The sequence below is a fragment of the Idiotropiscis lumnitzeri genome, chromosome 11 (assembly GCF_059441095.1).
Source record: "Idiotropiscis lumnitzeri isolate Australia: NSW breed Sydney's pygmy pipehorse chromosome 11, RoL_Ilum_1.0, whole genome shotgun sequence".
In the NCBI taxonomy this organism is placed as follows: domain Eukaryota; kingdom Metazoa; phylum Chordata; class Actinopteri; order Syngnathiformes; family Syngnathidae; genus Idiotropiscis; species Idiotropiscis lumnitzeri.
In genome coordinates this window covers 11329626-11345172 of record NC_142401.1, presented here as the reverse complement: position 1 = coordinate 11345172, position 15547 = coordinate 11329626, and the positions used below count along the sequence as shown (strand labels likewise).

Here is a 15547-nt window from a genome sequence, read left to right as displayed (position 1 = left end):
CGCAAAAAAATAAATAAAAAAAAAATCAATTGTAAACAATGAAATGGATCTTATCCCCCAAAACCTCTAAAAAGTATGCAAATGTATAAATTTGAGTATGGTTTACTTGTATGAAAAAAAACAGTGCATTGGAGTTTACTTGCGATACACTTAAAATTCCCACAGACCAGTTTTAACATTTAATTTTTTTTTTTTTTAATCTTACAACAGCTTAACTTCCCTCATTCGTCTTTGAGTTTCGATGCCATAAAACATTTCGCTGCGCTTCTCATAACTTGGCCTGCCGCCGCTCATCTGGAGTCACAGATCAGAAACAGGTGGAGTCTGAAAGCTTTTCAGGCTGATCAAAATGTCCCAGTGACATGAGCATGCTTGCTGGTACAGCACTGCCATTTGGTGTTGTCATAGTAAAGCAAGCCAGGCAAGTCCAACATTCAAGTGGCAATATATTTCAGAGGATTATGACAGCCATCATTTGACCATGTCGCTACTTCCAGCTGCTCCCCTGTGCGCACCTTCTTTACAGCCTGCATATATGGATTTGTAGTGCCGTGAAAAAACATTCACCCTCTTCGAAAATTCTTATTTTCATTGCTCAGCTTCCCCATTTTAAGAACATAAAACAAATGGAAAATCAGATAACCTAAGAAAACAAAATGCCGCTTTTAAATGCTGATTTGATTTATTACTGGAACTAAATATTCAAAGCTCCTGTATTTAGCCATGTGTGGGAAAAAAAATCTTGTTAAATCATGAATTTACTGTGGCTCCAGACCTGTTCAATCAAGAAACCACCGAAACAGAACCTGTCTGAAAAAAATTAAGTCATCCAGAAGATCTCAAAAAGCTGCTATCTAATAACATGAGCCAAAGAAATTCAAGACCAGATGAGAAATAAAATAATTCGCATCTTATCAGGCTGGAAAAGTTCCAGACTGCAGCTAAACTACGGTGAGAGCCATTTTCCACAAATTGACAAAGCATGGAACAGTGGTGAATCTTCCCAGGAGTGGCCAGCCTACAAATTTCACTCCAAGAGCACAATACAAAGGAATCCAGGACATCAACTCAAGAACTGTTGGCCTCTCTCGCTTCAGTTAAAGTCAGTCTTCATGACTCAAGATCGAGGAAGAGACTGGACAAAAATGACACCCATTGCAGGGTGAAAACAACTGCTGACCTAAAAGAACACAAAGGCTCATCTTATTCCGCAAAACACATCTGAATGATGGGGGGAATATTCTATGGACTGACCAGGGAAGGTGCGTGTCTCTTTACACAGAGCATTTCAGAAAAAGAACAGAACAGTCAAACGCAGGGGTGGATCTGGGGGCTGCTTTGCTAATTCAGGAACTGGACTACTTGCTGTGATTGTCAGAAAACATGAATTCTGCACTTTTCATGGAGTTGATCAGGTTTGATTGCGGCCGATGGGATTTTGTCCACTCCTCTTCACTTGCTGTGTGAAGTTGCTGGTATTAGCAGGACAGCAAACATGCTAGCATACTCGCTGATCCAGAGCATTCCAAACATGCTCAATGGGTGATATTCAATTATTTGTTTTTACTTCAGTAGCTTTTAAAATTGTTTTTTTTTAAATGTTCTTAACATTAATTATTGTTGCTGTTGATTGACTGAAGGAACTCACATTAGTCAAATGTTTGAGTAAGATGACCAAAAGATAATGACAGTAATGTTACAAGGTATACTAAAAGGAAATATTTTTATATATTATCTGAGGAGCAACAAGTCCAAGGGAAATGTTGGAAAAACATATTTTTATGATAAATATGTACTGTGATGGGACAAATACAGTATTTTATTTTTTGCCTTCTCTGTGAATTTTTGGTTCCCCAGCCGAATTTGCTTCCTGGTTTGTGTATTTCTATAGAATTTCTTAACAAAAAAATAAATGCACACTGGAGCACACATTCTCACACTCAAAATGCCTTTTCAATGGCTAGTAAATATCATTTTCAAACAAAGATATATGAAAAAAAATATATATATATATATTTACCATTAAACTTGGTTTCCATACATTTCTCTGAAATTTCAAATCATTTCAAATGATATCAGACTACTAAATGAAATCTTCTTTAAACTTAATACATTCACACTCCACACAAATGTCACGACCAGGGTAAGCAGTACAAAAACAAGTCATGTCCAGACTGTGTGCCATCACAATATAATTATCACATGGGGGGCTCTATATGAGAAGACCATTTGTGTTATTTAACTAGGGGCTGAGAAATGTTCCGTTGATTGGCTGGCAAGTCCCAACAGGAGGCGATAGAAGCGGATGCTCTTTGCTGAGGTGTGAATGGGATTTATGATGAATGCAGATGATCTTTGCACATGGGAACTCCTCTACAACACAAGGACATTGATGGGAAATAATAGCTCTGTTTAAGGATAATTGGCTGGGCATATTAGGAAAGCACCCCCGGCCCCCGGGTACTGTGTGGGATCTAATACTCGGCACACAATAAATAGCAAGTCTCTCACAATTTTTAAGGGTGCCATTTTGGCTATTTCTTTTAACATAGAAAAATTGTTGGCAATCCTGATTCGGATTCCTGTTGACGACATATCACGTCAATGGCATTTAAAGTGTTAAAAGCAAGAAGAGGCAATGAGCGTCCCTAACTCAGCTGAAGATAGATCCGTTGTTCCAAAAGAGCAGAAAGAATATACATATGTCTGTTGGGGTTGTTGTATGCGCTGTTTGTTGGCGTTGATGCGACATGTGTTAAAGTAGAGTTGTTTGAAGGTTTTATATGATTTCATCAAGCGGGCAGATGAAATGACACTTTTTGGTTACATTTTACTTTAATTGTCCTATTATAGTTTTTGTTTAGTGAGTTTTACAGTTGACAACACCTGGAAGAAAAAAGAAATACCTTGAAGCAAGCATGCTTTGTTTCTTATTTGGAGACTTTTGTGAGCAAGAAATTGACGTTATTTTGATAGTTTCTCATTTCTTGACAGACACAAAGTGAGATCATGTGCAAATGGATACTTCAAGATGAATGTTTTAAAAGACATGATTTGAAGATTTAACAAAAATAATCAATTGATACAGCTCTCCAGTTTTACAATTATGCAATTTCATTATATACTCAATAAAGAAATTTAGTTTTTTGTTTGTTTTTTTTTGCTTTGTAATTTTTCTCATGGTTCACTTTGTCTACTTTGCACTTAACTAAAAAGCTTGTTCAGTTCCTAACGTTCCTGGAGTGAGTGCTTCTTCATCCAAACTATTAACAAAATCTAAAAATGAAGCCCACTAGTCTGCTTTACAAGGAGGTGTCCTCCAAAGATGAACAAGCTTCTCTTAACACATCATTTTGTCGCCGTGCTTGCGGTCAAGTACGATAAAGCGCGAGCAGGCAGATTATCGCCCAGGTGCCCGAGAGGGATTTCCACAGCTGTCAGACAAAAGCTTAGCCTCACTGATTGCGCTGGACCTTGCTAAGAAAGCTTCATGGCATTGAGGAATACCAGAAAAAAGATACACACACACACTACATCCAGCCAATAGGTCTAAAAATCAAATTCATGCGCATAGTGCGTTTAAAATGACAAGCCAGGCAAAATCATAAACCCTATAGTCCATCACAACAGCTGCTCCAATTAAGCCACCCAAAATATGCATTTGTTACACTATTCTATCTACCCATGTTTTCGGAGGACAGAATAGCATTTCAAATGAACTGTCAACGGTTCTTTTGGGGAAAAAAGAAACATTGCTGCTTGTGTGCTTCTGAGATCGGTATTGTACTTTGAAATCTTTCATGGCTGATAGCATCTCTAAGCATACAAGGCACATAGAGTTGTGATTAAATTTGGAGAGCATGTAATCCGTTTTGTATTTTACCCAAAATACAACATTTTCACCTGATTTGGTTCTTGCCCAGACCTGCTCTCTGCTTCCCAGGTGGAGAAGCAGTCATGCGATTGGAGGCGTTCTTAAGAAGTGTCTGCCATCTAGTGCTCAACACTGTTATTACAACTTAAAACTTCTCTGCTACAGGAAACATTTTTAATTTTCAAAAATCAAGATCCACTCTGAGGGTGGGTGTGGGCCAGCACCGCCAATTGACCATTCATGAGCTGGTTCACAGTTGGGTAGCCAGTCGGTTTCAATACTGTTGCGATGAGCCAAACGTTACAACAACAGCTGGAGTGTTGTATGTAAACCATTTAGGGGTGTGGCCTCATGAGTGATGTCAGGAACTCGGCCAGTTATTCTGCATATTAGTATTAGCTTTGGCCTACAGAAAAAAAAAATGCAATTGACATGAAGTAAAGGGACCACTGTATTACGAGCTGACTATGATTTTGTTTTCACAAACTGACCATCTTCAACACTAAGTGGATGGAATTGCTCAGCTCTGAAGAAGAAAAAAAAAACAGGAATGTCATTGAAATGTCCATTTAAGTTGTGTCTTCAGACAAATATAAAGCCTTCGCAAATTCAGTTGCGCTTAAGTTAACAGACATGGATCATGGACATGATTGGACTAAATGGAATTATTAAATAACCCAAGGGGGGCTGAATGGTCTTTTTCTTGTTCTACTAAATTAACTGTTTTGGTTTTAATCAATGTTGAATATTAAATGTCCAAAATATAACCAGTCGGATTTTGGGTGCACATTCTTGCTCTTGGCCGCTTCAGCCTGGTTAAGTGGAGAAGCGATCGGCACGGTAGTTTTAATTTTGTGGAGGTGAGCACGTGAGCTCACATTTGATGTCAATGAATCCTATCGTTTGTGCAGAACGCTTTCAAACTTTCACCGGTAGAAGTGGACATGAGTAGTCATGTGCATTTGCATTTTAGACAAAAGAACTGATCATTTGAGCACTATTACCTCATTTGCTTCCCTGCTGCGACAAACTTTCTAATTTGTTCAATAGACCAAACAAATAAAGAACGTAAACCTGCCATCATCTGTGCAGTCATTTGGAAACCCGAGTTATTTCCAGAATTCACAAGGCCAGAGAGCAGCTTAGTCCATCAGTCCTTCATTTAGTCATTTGTACTCGTTGACAGTTCATCCAGGCGTGGACGCGTGATAGTCGCTAATATCACATTTCGCTCCATCACACGTACTTGGCATGGCAGAACAATTACAAACTCTCATTTATCTCCGTGTCCTCTGCGATCATGGTGTCAAACGAGTTTCATGTGGTGTTGCAACGTGACGCAAGCAATCAGATGAGCTCTCAATGAAGTACAGTAAATGAACACTTCTCTCGATACGGAATGTCGTCGATCATTATACGTTTGACTTGTCGCCTATGTGTAAAATATTACCTGTGATGTCCGTTCCTCTGTCTTCATCAGACTCTTCCTCTTTCACAACAACTTTGGCCTCATCCCTCATCTCGGGGACAAAGAAATCAGTCTGGCGGGACAGTGGCACCATATAATTGGTGACAAGTGAGTGACAAATCTCGATGTATGGGAAGGCCGACAGCTTCCTCTCCTGTCAACATGCAAGACACACAAGACAAAAAGGAGAAGTGGAAGATTAGATGCTAAGGTGGCAAACTGTCACATAACGGTTAGGAATACCATTACAACCAGATGAGCATTAAGTTGAGCTCAGTTCCACCAAGGGGAAACTATTGAGGAAAGTACAAAATAAATATGTAGGTGAGAATTAAACAAAATCAGTGAAGCCTTGTATGCTGTATGTTTGTTTCCATTCTGATTGAAGCATTTTCTGAAATTAGTGGCGCATTCGTTAAAGATAGACACAATGAATGAACAACCAATAAAAATTGTTCACACACAACACACACAAATCACAGCATTTAATAGAGGATGACATGAAATTATGTTATTAATAAAATTGACTGAGTGAATGAGAAACTGGACATTTACATAGCTAGCTAGCCAGCTAACTGACAGACTAACTTACTTGCAAACAAACTATATAACTGACGTGTCGATTGCCTATTTCAGAATACAACTAACTGACTGACTAACAAATGGACTGACTCACTGGCTAATACGCTAAGTCATTTCATTAACCATATAACTGACTACCTAGCTTACTGGCTGCCTAACTAAGCGACACCATGACTATGAAGCAACTGGACTACTAGCTAACTGGACAAGTAGCTGACTCATTGAGTAACTTCTATAACTAACTATCTGCCTGGGTGGCTAAAGTCATTTAATTAACCATACAACTGCCAACCTAGCTTACTGGCTGCCTAACGAAGTGACGTGACTCAATGACTAACTAGTCGACTCACTGAGTAAGCTATTTAACTAACTAACTGGCTGACTAACAAATGGACTGACTAACTGGCTAATACGCTAAGTCATTTCATTAACCATATAACTGACTTCCTAGCTTACTGGCTGCCTAACTCAGCGACTCAATGACTATGAAGCAACTGGACTATTAGCTAACTGGACAAGTAGCTGACTCATTGAGTAACTTCTATAACTAACTATCTGCCTGGGTGGCTAAAGTCATTTAATTAACCATACAACTGCCAACCTAGCTGACTGGCTGCCTAACGAAGTGACGTGACTCAATGACTAACAAGTCGACTCACTGAGTAAGCTATTTAACTAACTAACTGGCTGACTAACAAATGGACTGACTAACTGGCTAATACGCTAAGTCATTTCATTAACCATATAACTGACTTCCTAGCTTACTGGCTGCCTAACTCAGCGACTCAATGACTATGAAGCAACTGGACTACTAGCTAACTGGACAAGTAGCTGACTCATTGAGTAACTTCTATAACTAACTATCTGCCTGGGTGGCTAAAGTCATTTAATTAACCATACAACTGCCTACCTAGCTGACTGGCTGCCTAACGAAATGACGTGACTCAATGACTAACTAGTCGACTCACTGAGTAACCTATTTAACTAACTAACTGACTGACTGGCTAACTGGATAAACAACTATGAGCTGGCTGACTACTAAAAAACGTTCCACCTACTAGCTAATTGGATTTCAATCTGGCTCACTCACTAACAGACTCTCTGACAACTAAACAAACTGACAGACTACCAAACTGCTAACTAGCAAATGAAAACTCATTCACTGCCATTGACGGGTATAGAAGCCAAAAGGTGCATTAATTTTTCCAAGGCTGGCAGTGAATGAGTTAACAAGAATGCCAAACTAATTGACTAAATAATTATTTAATTGTCTATGAAACTAACTGGCTGACCAAGTAACTGAGTGGCTGACTAACTATATAACTGAGTAATTCACAAATTAACCGACTCACTAAAACCAATCAAAGCCAAGGCTGTCACCCTGATGCTTGTCATAAACATGCCATCAACGTGTGTGGAAAAGACAGTTTTCTGATTGGGGCCTTATACCTCAAAAGTACATTTCACACATCCAACGTAACACTTGACTGAATGCCTTTGACAGATGGTAAAGTATTTTTGACAAGGTGGGAATATCACGTTGCGATACATGCACCCACTTTGCTAACATTATTAACTTTATGTCTTTGACACAGTTACTGGAATATATGTCCTCCCATGTGAGTTCATTAAAGTTGTATGTATGAGACACATCTATGTGTCTACATTTGTACTTTCCAGTGGTATGGATGTAGAATGTGGGATGTTTATAAATATTAGACCATATTTTTATCTATAGGGGGACATTAGCCGTGCATACTTCGTCCTGGTACTGTTAGTTCTCATAATCTCTGCTGAGAAGTGAGAGTTCTCCTGGATGGAAATATGTTCCTGCTTGGTTGGCAGAGTGGTGGCGGAATGGTTTAGTAGGAGACGCGTGTAAAATGACAAGCCAGGCAAAATTATAAACCCTATATAGTGAGCAATGAGTTCCACATTATTTCGTGCTTGCTTTTGCTATCCATGCTAGCAGCAGCGCACAAACAAACATTTGTTTGCTAACTACAGATTTACATTTAGTTAATAGTTTGCACAGTATTGAATATTGTAAATTAATGTAAACTTTGGCTGAAAAGTTTAATTTTCATCATGTTAAACCCTTAATAGCAGTTAGCGCACGCTGCTAAATATGAGCATAACAACAATCATGTTAGCAAAACAATAATTACAAGTCAACAAATTGTCTTATTTAAATTGATCAATTTGCCTTTGACAATTTACTTGAATCCCAACTAAGGAAATTATATAAAAATAATCACAGCATAGCACCAGATACCAACATACATGCATATATTACTGCTGTTATGTCCATGATGATGTTTTATTATTTTGTAACCGGAGGTGTTGGACTGAGAAAAATTGTAGATTACACATCTAAGAATTAAACAATTACAAAAGGGCGACAAACGCATCAACACGTGTAGCATTTATTTATTTTTAATCTCCATGCTTTCATAAGGGCAGTTTCCAAAGCACTCCAACTCATCCCTCGTGTGGGTTGTGTCTGCACTCTGGCCCACATGCATCGCATTGATTACGCCCTTTGGATTGTGCAAAATAACACTGTTTATGTTCAGGCTGGCCTGCCCCTCACTGTGTGAATGTTCTCTGTTTTTAGGCAAAATGTTCCGAGGTCTGGCGTTGCCATGGCTGAGCAGCAGAAAAACAGCGCCTGGTCTATTCACGGTGGCCAGCGAGAGAGGCACGCTGGACGCTTTAAGCCACAGTCCCACGACGCACTTTCCACTGAGGTCAGTGTGATTTGGGCTGACTGATTGGTTTTAATCTAATCTCCTAGAAAATAAGACTGGAGGAGCTGGAATGAATCACCTGGCTTCCCTCACACTCACACAACAGCCCTGCGGCTCACTATGCAAATGAGATCGCATCTCCTTGAACCTGCCTCCATAATGAGCTAGGGAAAAAAAAATCAAGACAAAGACAGTTGAATATATGGAACATGAACACAAACACCAGAAAAGGCAAAGATGCGCACCGGATGTGTAAAGGTGCATCACAGCCAGGAACATTTGGCCTGTAAAAGCACGAACATGTGCATTATGAATTCCTCACGTTGGAGAAGAAGGCAACCCTGGATCAGGTATTCCGTCTTACCGGCGACAACAGCATACGGATGAATGTATGCAACTCACAAACACGCATTTGTCAGATTTACAGCAGTGCAGTGTTTCCAAATAATGAATGAGTCACATAAGAAAATAAATACAAAGATTTCATTCTGTTGTATAAATAGCAACAGGTGGATATTCAGGTTAATTGTACCCTCTGCCATCTGGTGGAAGAGCATTTAACCGTTCAGTATGCCGCTGGCATAGGCAGATGAACAGCGATACATTATTTGTGTTAAATAAAAATGTTCTGACCAATTATGTGGAATTAGATTATTTCCCGCAGATTCACCTGAGCTCTCACGGCATAGTGTTTGGGACGCACTGCATGGGCGAAAGTCTGAAGCCGTTTTAGCAGCATTTCAAGTGGGATAAAAAAAAAAAAAAAGATAGAAAGGTGTTAGTGATGCTATTAATAAGAGTTCCATCGGATTTAGGCATGAGAGAAGCAGCTTCCTGCATCGTTACATTGCTGATTAAGTTTTGCTTTAATTGTAAATCGTGTCATTCTTTCAATACTAGTTGGGTTTGTGTCAGGAATATTTGTGCAGCATACAAGACGAATACAACATTAAATGTCCGATAGCTTACTTATTACTACGGTAAACTCTCACTATTCGCAGGGGAAAAGCAAAGAGCCCCGCCGTGAATAGCGAAAGACCACCAAGCAAGTAATGCCCTCCCCCCCCCAAAAACAAATTTAAATACGCCACTAATTATAATTGCAATACAACTCTATAATTTCCATCTCACCTTATGACATTATCTTTAAAAATATATTATATACTTGATTTGGAAAAAAAAATGCACTCCAGTTGACAAGCAATAAGACCCGTTTTTTTGTTAGCTTGAGCTTTTTAGCCGCTACTCAGCAGAACAAAACGTACATGTTAACCTTTGTTAACGACCCAGGCTAAATTTAGCTGGTCCGTGACATACGATGAAGAGTTGAGATTGTCACTTGATGCAATTACTATCATTGATGGGCACGTGACTAAATTTCACCAGTCCGTCAGTCATCAGTCTGTCGCACCGTCATCGTTATTTCAAACCGTGCTTCCCGTCATCGATAAATTACAGTTTCTCACCGCAATTTGAGCACCGCAGTAAAAAACATTTTACAATTGCAACAGCACAGAATTGTATTCATTTAGTTTGGACTAAATTCTTAAACTATGACTGCTCCTCCTCCTCATTGACACTTTCCGGACATTGCATTAATTTCTAGTACACAGTGGAAAAAAATATGAATACAAGGTTAGATCAGCCTCAAAATGAACACCCCGTCGACAGTTTCTCACATCCACAATGTTGCTAATTATTTCATAACATTTGCATACACTACATATTCCCTTCTTATTTTAACTAGTAATGCGACTACAAAAATGATACAAAACTATCTATATTACCAAACAGTAATCAAATATTATAAATCCTTGTTATGGATTGTGTTGATCTGAAGTCGAAGTTCTTGGAGTAACTATTTTCCGGCAATTATGTATAAGAACTGCTCCACTTCAACATATTCCACAAAATAATTTCCGCTTTGCCCTGACATTAAAGTGAAATGCTTTCATAAGTTACTTCGCTGCATGTCACTCATTTCACATGTCGTGACACCTTAGGGCACAAAGACTTTTCATACCAAGACAGCGCAGCAACAGGAAAAATCCTGTGGAACACAAACAACATGCAGCCATTATTAGAAGGTTGTATAAGTATTCAGTTGCGTTTTAAATAGCAACAACCCTGTTTGCTCCACAGCATGTGGGATCCTTGCCATATTATTTGGAGAAAAAAAAATATTGTAGGCTGACAATTTGGATATGATTGCGCTTAACTTTGCTCCTCCACTATGTAGGCAAATCAGACCTTGAGCAACTCACAAAACGAGAGCGAAGTCAAAGTGGAGATTTCAAAGCTCAGGTTGATTGAATCTTGTGATTGTACATCGGGAAAATAAAAACTATATCCACAATGCAATCAGTGCTGTGATTGTGGTTTTGCTGACAGGGTATGCATTTATTTTTTTGATAACTAGGTTTGGAATGTGTAGGCAGCCCACCAATGGAATATCCATTGTCCAGTCAAAAGGTTTAAATATATTATTGCCTTTTGCTTTATCGACTCCTTTTCAGTCCAGTGAGGCTTAAAAGTTAGCACAGAAGCCTTTCACTCCAACTACAATCTTATTTTCTGCAGCAGCAGAACAAAAGAACCATACTTCATTTGCACACATACATATTTCACTGACCAGTAATCTATATTTTGTCTCACCAGGGAGCAAGGAGATAGATTAACTGTCCTGCCGCAATCAAAGCCCGCCTCCAGCGTAAATGTTTTAATTATACGACAAGTGAGATGTTCCGTTTCTTCCCAGCGCTCTTTTCTGGTTTCCGCCGGCATGCGGACTCTCTGATTGGGTGTCATTTACTTTCCGAGAGCCAGACATTAAGTCAGCATGTGTCCACTTAACCTGTGTTTCCATGTGGGTGCTGCTGAGAGTGTTAACGATTCCCTTGCGGGACAATGAGACTCAACCTCCTCGCTGATACATAGCACTTTAAAAGAAGAAAACTTTAAGAGGATAAAAAAAATACAATAAAAAGTTTAAAGATTTTAGACTTTGTTTTTGTGCAGCTGGGCCAAATCTCAATTTATTGAATTCACAATTCTGTCCATTGTTAGTATAGAGGCCGCACATCCACAGACATACTTTGAGGGAACTTTGACTTTTTTTCTGTGTGCCAGCGAATGAAAAATGTGTCCTGTTCTTAAGGCTATTCACACATCACATCAGAATGGGAGTAAATTGTATTAAAATTTGATATCTCAAGTGTAGTAAGTATAGTGCATCGTAGAAATCTGATGAGTGTTCCCTTTTCTACTTTAAGCGGTCGAATGAATGTTAAATGAACCAAGCAAACCACGTGAAAGCGCATTTTTGCCCCAAATAATTTAGGCTTTGTGAATCCTATCTATTGACACCTTGTATATTAAAAAAAGAACACACAACAGGAGGCTGACAGGTAGCGGCCATCAAAAAGCAAGTATCGACGTAATGTGGAGATAAGCGAGGGAATGGGCGGGAAAAGCATGAGTGTGAGATAATTTAATGGACGGGGAGGCGTGTCGTCTCGCTTCGGTCCTGTCAAAAGCGAACTGGACTCTTGTGCCTCTATCGTGCGTTTGACCCGATGAACCTCATTTCCCATTGAATCAATAAAAGTATTACGACTCATGGCGCGCCCTCTCGGCAAGTGAAACTGTTACAATCAAATAATTGTTGGTGTTCTCAGGTGAGAGAATGCACGCTGCATTAACGCGTGTTGCAGTGATGCGGTCAAATCACGTTTCTTGTTCTTTACAACTCAAGAGTATAGATACAGAACAGGACATGTGTGTGATGGAGGATGTGTGGAGAGACACACACACACACACACACACACACACACGCCAATACTGTATAGGAGGGAGGTCTCGTGGGGCTTTGTAGTGTCTTTGACCTCTAGCAGCTGCTCAGTGAGTATGCAGCATCCCAGCTTCCAATATTATGACCAACAGGAGAACAAAAACAAAGAGTAGGTGCTCTCGGAACAACACTGGATCTTTGATTTACTGCATCATCATTAAATAAAAAGCAGGTTCTATCGCATGAGAGGGGTGTCTTCACTGACTACCATCTTGACAAAAGACGTCAGGAAGCATTTTCACAGGTATCCTCCTGGTATCGGCATCTGCGCTACGTTGCTTGTTTTGGCTCGCGGCCAAGAGATTAGCGCTCGGAGACATGCGAGGATCGCACAAGCAAATGGGCCGGAGTTGCCCAAAGAGTCCTTATAAAAACAATAACAACATCAGACATCAAACATTGAGGGGAAAACGGTATTTTACTGCAGCAAATCTGATTTAAATAGAATGGTGAATGTGTTTTTGTCAATACTATTAAATCCTTTGCTTGTCTTGACTAGATTTTTTTTTTCCAGGCAGGTCAACTAGTCATTTATACATGGTTGTGTATAACTAATTGGCGACTTGCTTGTCATGACACACGGTAGTTAAGAAATTGAATGCATTGAATTCATCTTTACACCTGACATTGCAGGATTCTAGCATTGGAACTATATACTTGCTTTACATTCCCCCTTCATGAACATCAGGCAGGTTACTTCGAAGGCGGCAGAGATTGATTGACCACCGCTGACTTGAATTGAAATTTTTCATGTTCTCGCCATCTTTCTTGGTCAAATGAAATTAAATTTGCCTACAAGCGGTGAATCAGAAGCCAGTCAAAACATGTTGCATCATGGTGGAAAGTTCTATACCCTTATGACCTTTCACCCCATTGAGCTTCTTTGATTGCAAACATGACCTTGCTCTGAAATGTTCTCAAGAAACTGTCAAGTATATAAACTTGGTGTTCAATTTGTCTGGTGCCCAAGTGCAAATTATCGTCAATTCAATTGACATGGAAAGAGGAAATTAAACTACATTTCTTGGCATTAAAATTGAAACAAAATTATGTTCCATGTAGAAGAATGAGATGGAACTGTGCAAACCATCCGTGTAAGGCCGTTTGAGCCAATCACAAGCCAGAAGAGAGTCATTTCTGGAAAGGGCAAATAACCACAATGCCAGTTCTCGGGTTTCCATCTGTTCGTTAGCAGACGATTTCTTGGTTCATGGAGCATGACATAAGACATTAAAACATATGAGTAATCCTCGTAACTAGCGAACCAACAAACAAACCATGATTATAATTGTCTATATAGGGCGATAAAACGTTGATGTTCTAGGAAGAAGAGAGAGTTTTGGGAAATGTTCAACAATCTCCTTCAGACAACATGTCAAAAATTCTTTCAAAATGTCACTCTTACACAAACGTGCAACAGCCCCTCTTGGCCTCTAGGGGGTGAAGACGGAGATTGAAATTTGGCTGAGGAGGCTTTGTAAAAAAATGAGCGAGTGTTCATTCAGCCTCAACGTCACACTTACAACCTCCAGCATGTGACTCACAGTAAGATGGAGACGTCGAGGCTCTCGGCGATGGATGCAGGCCTCCTCGATCAGGAACGTTACGTACAGAACACTCCCTTTCACACTGGCTTTCTCTGTAAATTGGTGACTCAGAAGTTTGTAAAAGCAGAGCCAGGATTTAGTCGCCTGTTTCTTTCAGACAAGACCCACTGAAGCAGGACATTGTTCACACAGCCGATATATTTCCTTGCATTGGGCTTAGTAGATGCATGTCCATTTGAGAATGACACTAACAATTGACTTCAACACAACGCGTCGTGGGCAGCTACTTTCGGGTTTTTTCATCTTCGCACTCCACTGACACACTAAAGAAAGCAGATTTGCAGAATGTCTTCAACCTTCAATTCTGCATCGATTCTTTAAACGTTTAATGGGCCACATGTGGCCCCTGGGCCACAGTTTTCCCACGCCTGCTTTAGAGGGTCCATGCTAACACAAACTAAACACAAACAAAAAGCTATTTTAAAGCCCCCTTGCATGTAACGAAGAAAATTATTACTCAAGCTGGTGGTGACAATTGGTGACGGCCCCCCTGAGTTCAGCCAACCCCCCACCAATACCCGAGTCTGTTTACTCCCAGCATGCCATCCTAGCCACAGACTCCACTCTGCTCGCACCCCAGAACCGCCTGTCACCCCCTTTTCATATTCGTGGAAAAAGACAAAACACTGCTTCACACACCTTGCAGAGGTGTCCAATTTGGACTCTCCCTTGTGGTCACACACTTTCCCGGAACAGAGTATTTTCATTCCGCGTGCAATCGAGCTATTTTTTCCACATCCGTCCTCAACAAGCCCGGGCTAAGTCCATCCCCTTTGTGGAAAACGACGGCTCTAGGTGGGAATAACAGTGGGCTAAGGGCTGAGAATTGCTTTGTTATATGAACGCGGTGGAGCTGGAAGAGTGGGAAAAAAAAGAAAGGAGGCATTTTGCGGTGGTAGGGGTGCTGTTGCAGCCTTTCCATGCACCTATGCAATCAATACATGCAGACTTGATTAGCTGCTTGTGCGAGTGTATCGTCTGTGTCAGCAGAGGATGAGGCCTCCAGAGGTCCTCTACCATCGATCCGGCGAGCTGGCAGCAGGTGAGGGGCTGATAGAGCTTCACCTGGGAGCGTTTTGACATGCAGAAATGGGTCTATTAAGATGGAAAGTGACAAATATCTCATTGATATGCCGTGGTGATCTTTAACCTGCCTGCCAATCTGCCTCTGGAATATGAGCGATCATTTGTGACCACTGGGAGCTGAGATGGAATGCTGGCTGCAGGTGCCGATTGTAACCAAGAGATTACTTGATACAGCCACCTCCATTATAGAATATTCAAGAGCTAATAGTCACAGGTCTTGATTATTCCAAACTGGTCAACAGCTTACAATACCACCCCAAAAAATGGAGCTGAATACAGCGGATATAGATTTTTTGTTGTTGTTGTTGCACAACCTCGTATCCTGAATCA

General features: G+C 40.2%; 1 protein-coding gene across 1 annotated transcript in view; it reads right to left on the bottom strand.

Annotated features, from left to right (window-relative positions):
- The window catches only part of tex264a (testis expressed 264, ER-phagy receptor a), a 56100-nt gene that overhangs the window by 2589 nt on the left and 37964 nt on the right, over window positions 1-15547 (bottom strand). Inside the window, exon 3 of the mRNA XM_088308219.1 lies at window positions 5325-5496. Within this exon, the coding sequence (XP_088164345.1) occupies window positions 5325-5496 (172 nt within the window). The remainder of the gene's footprint in view (window positions 1-5324; window positions 5497-15547) is intronic.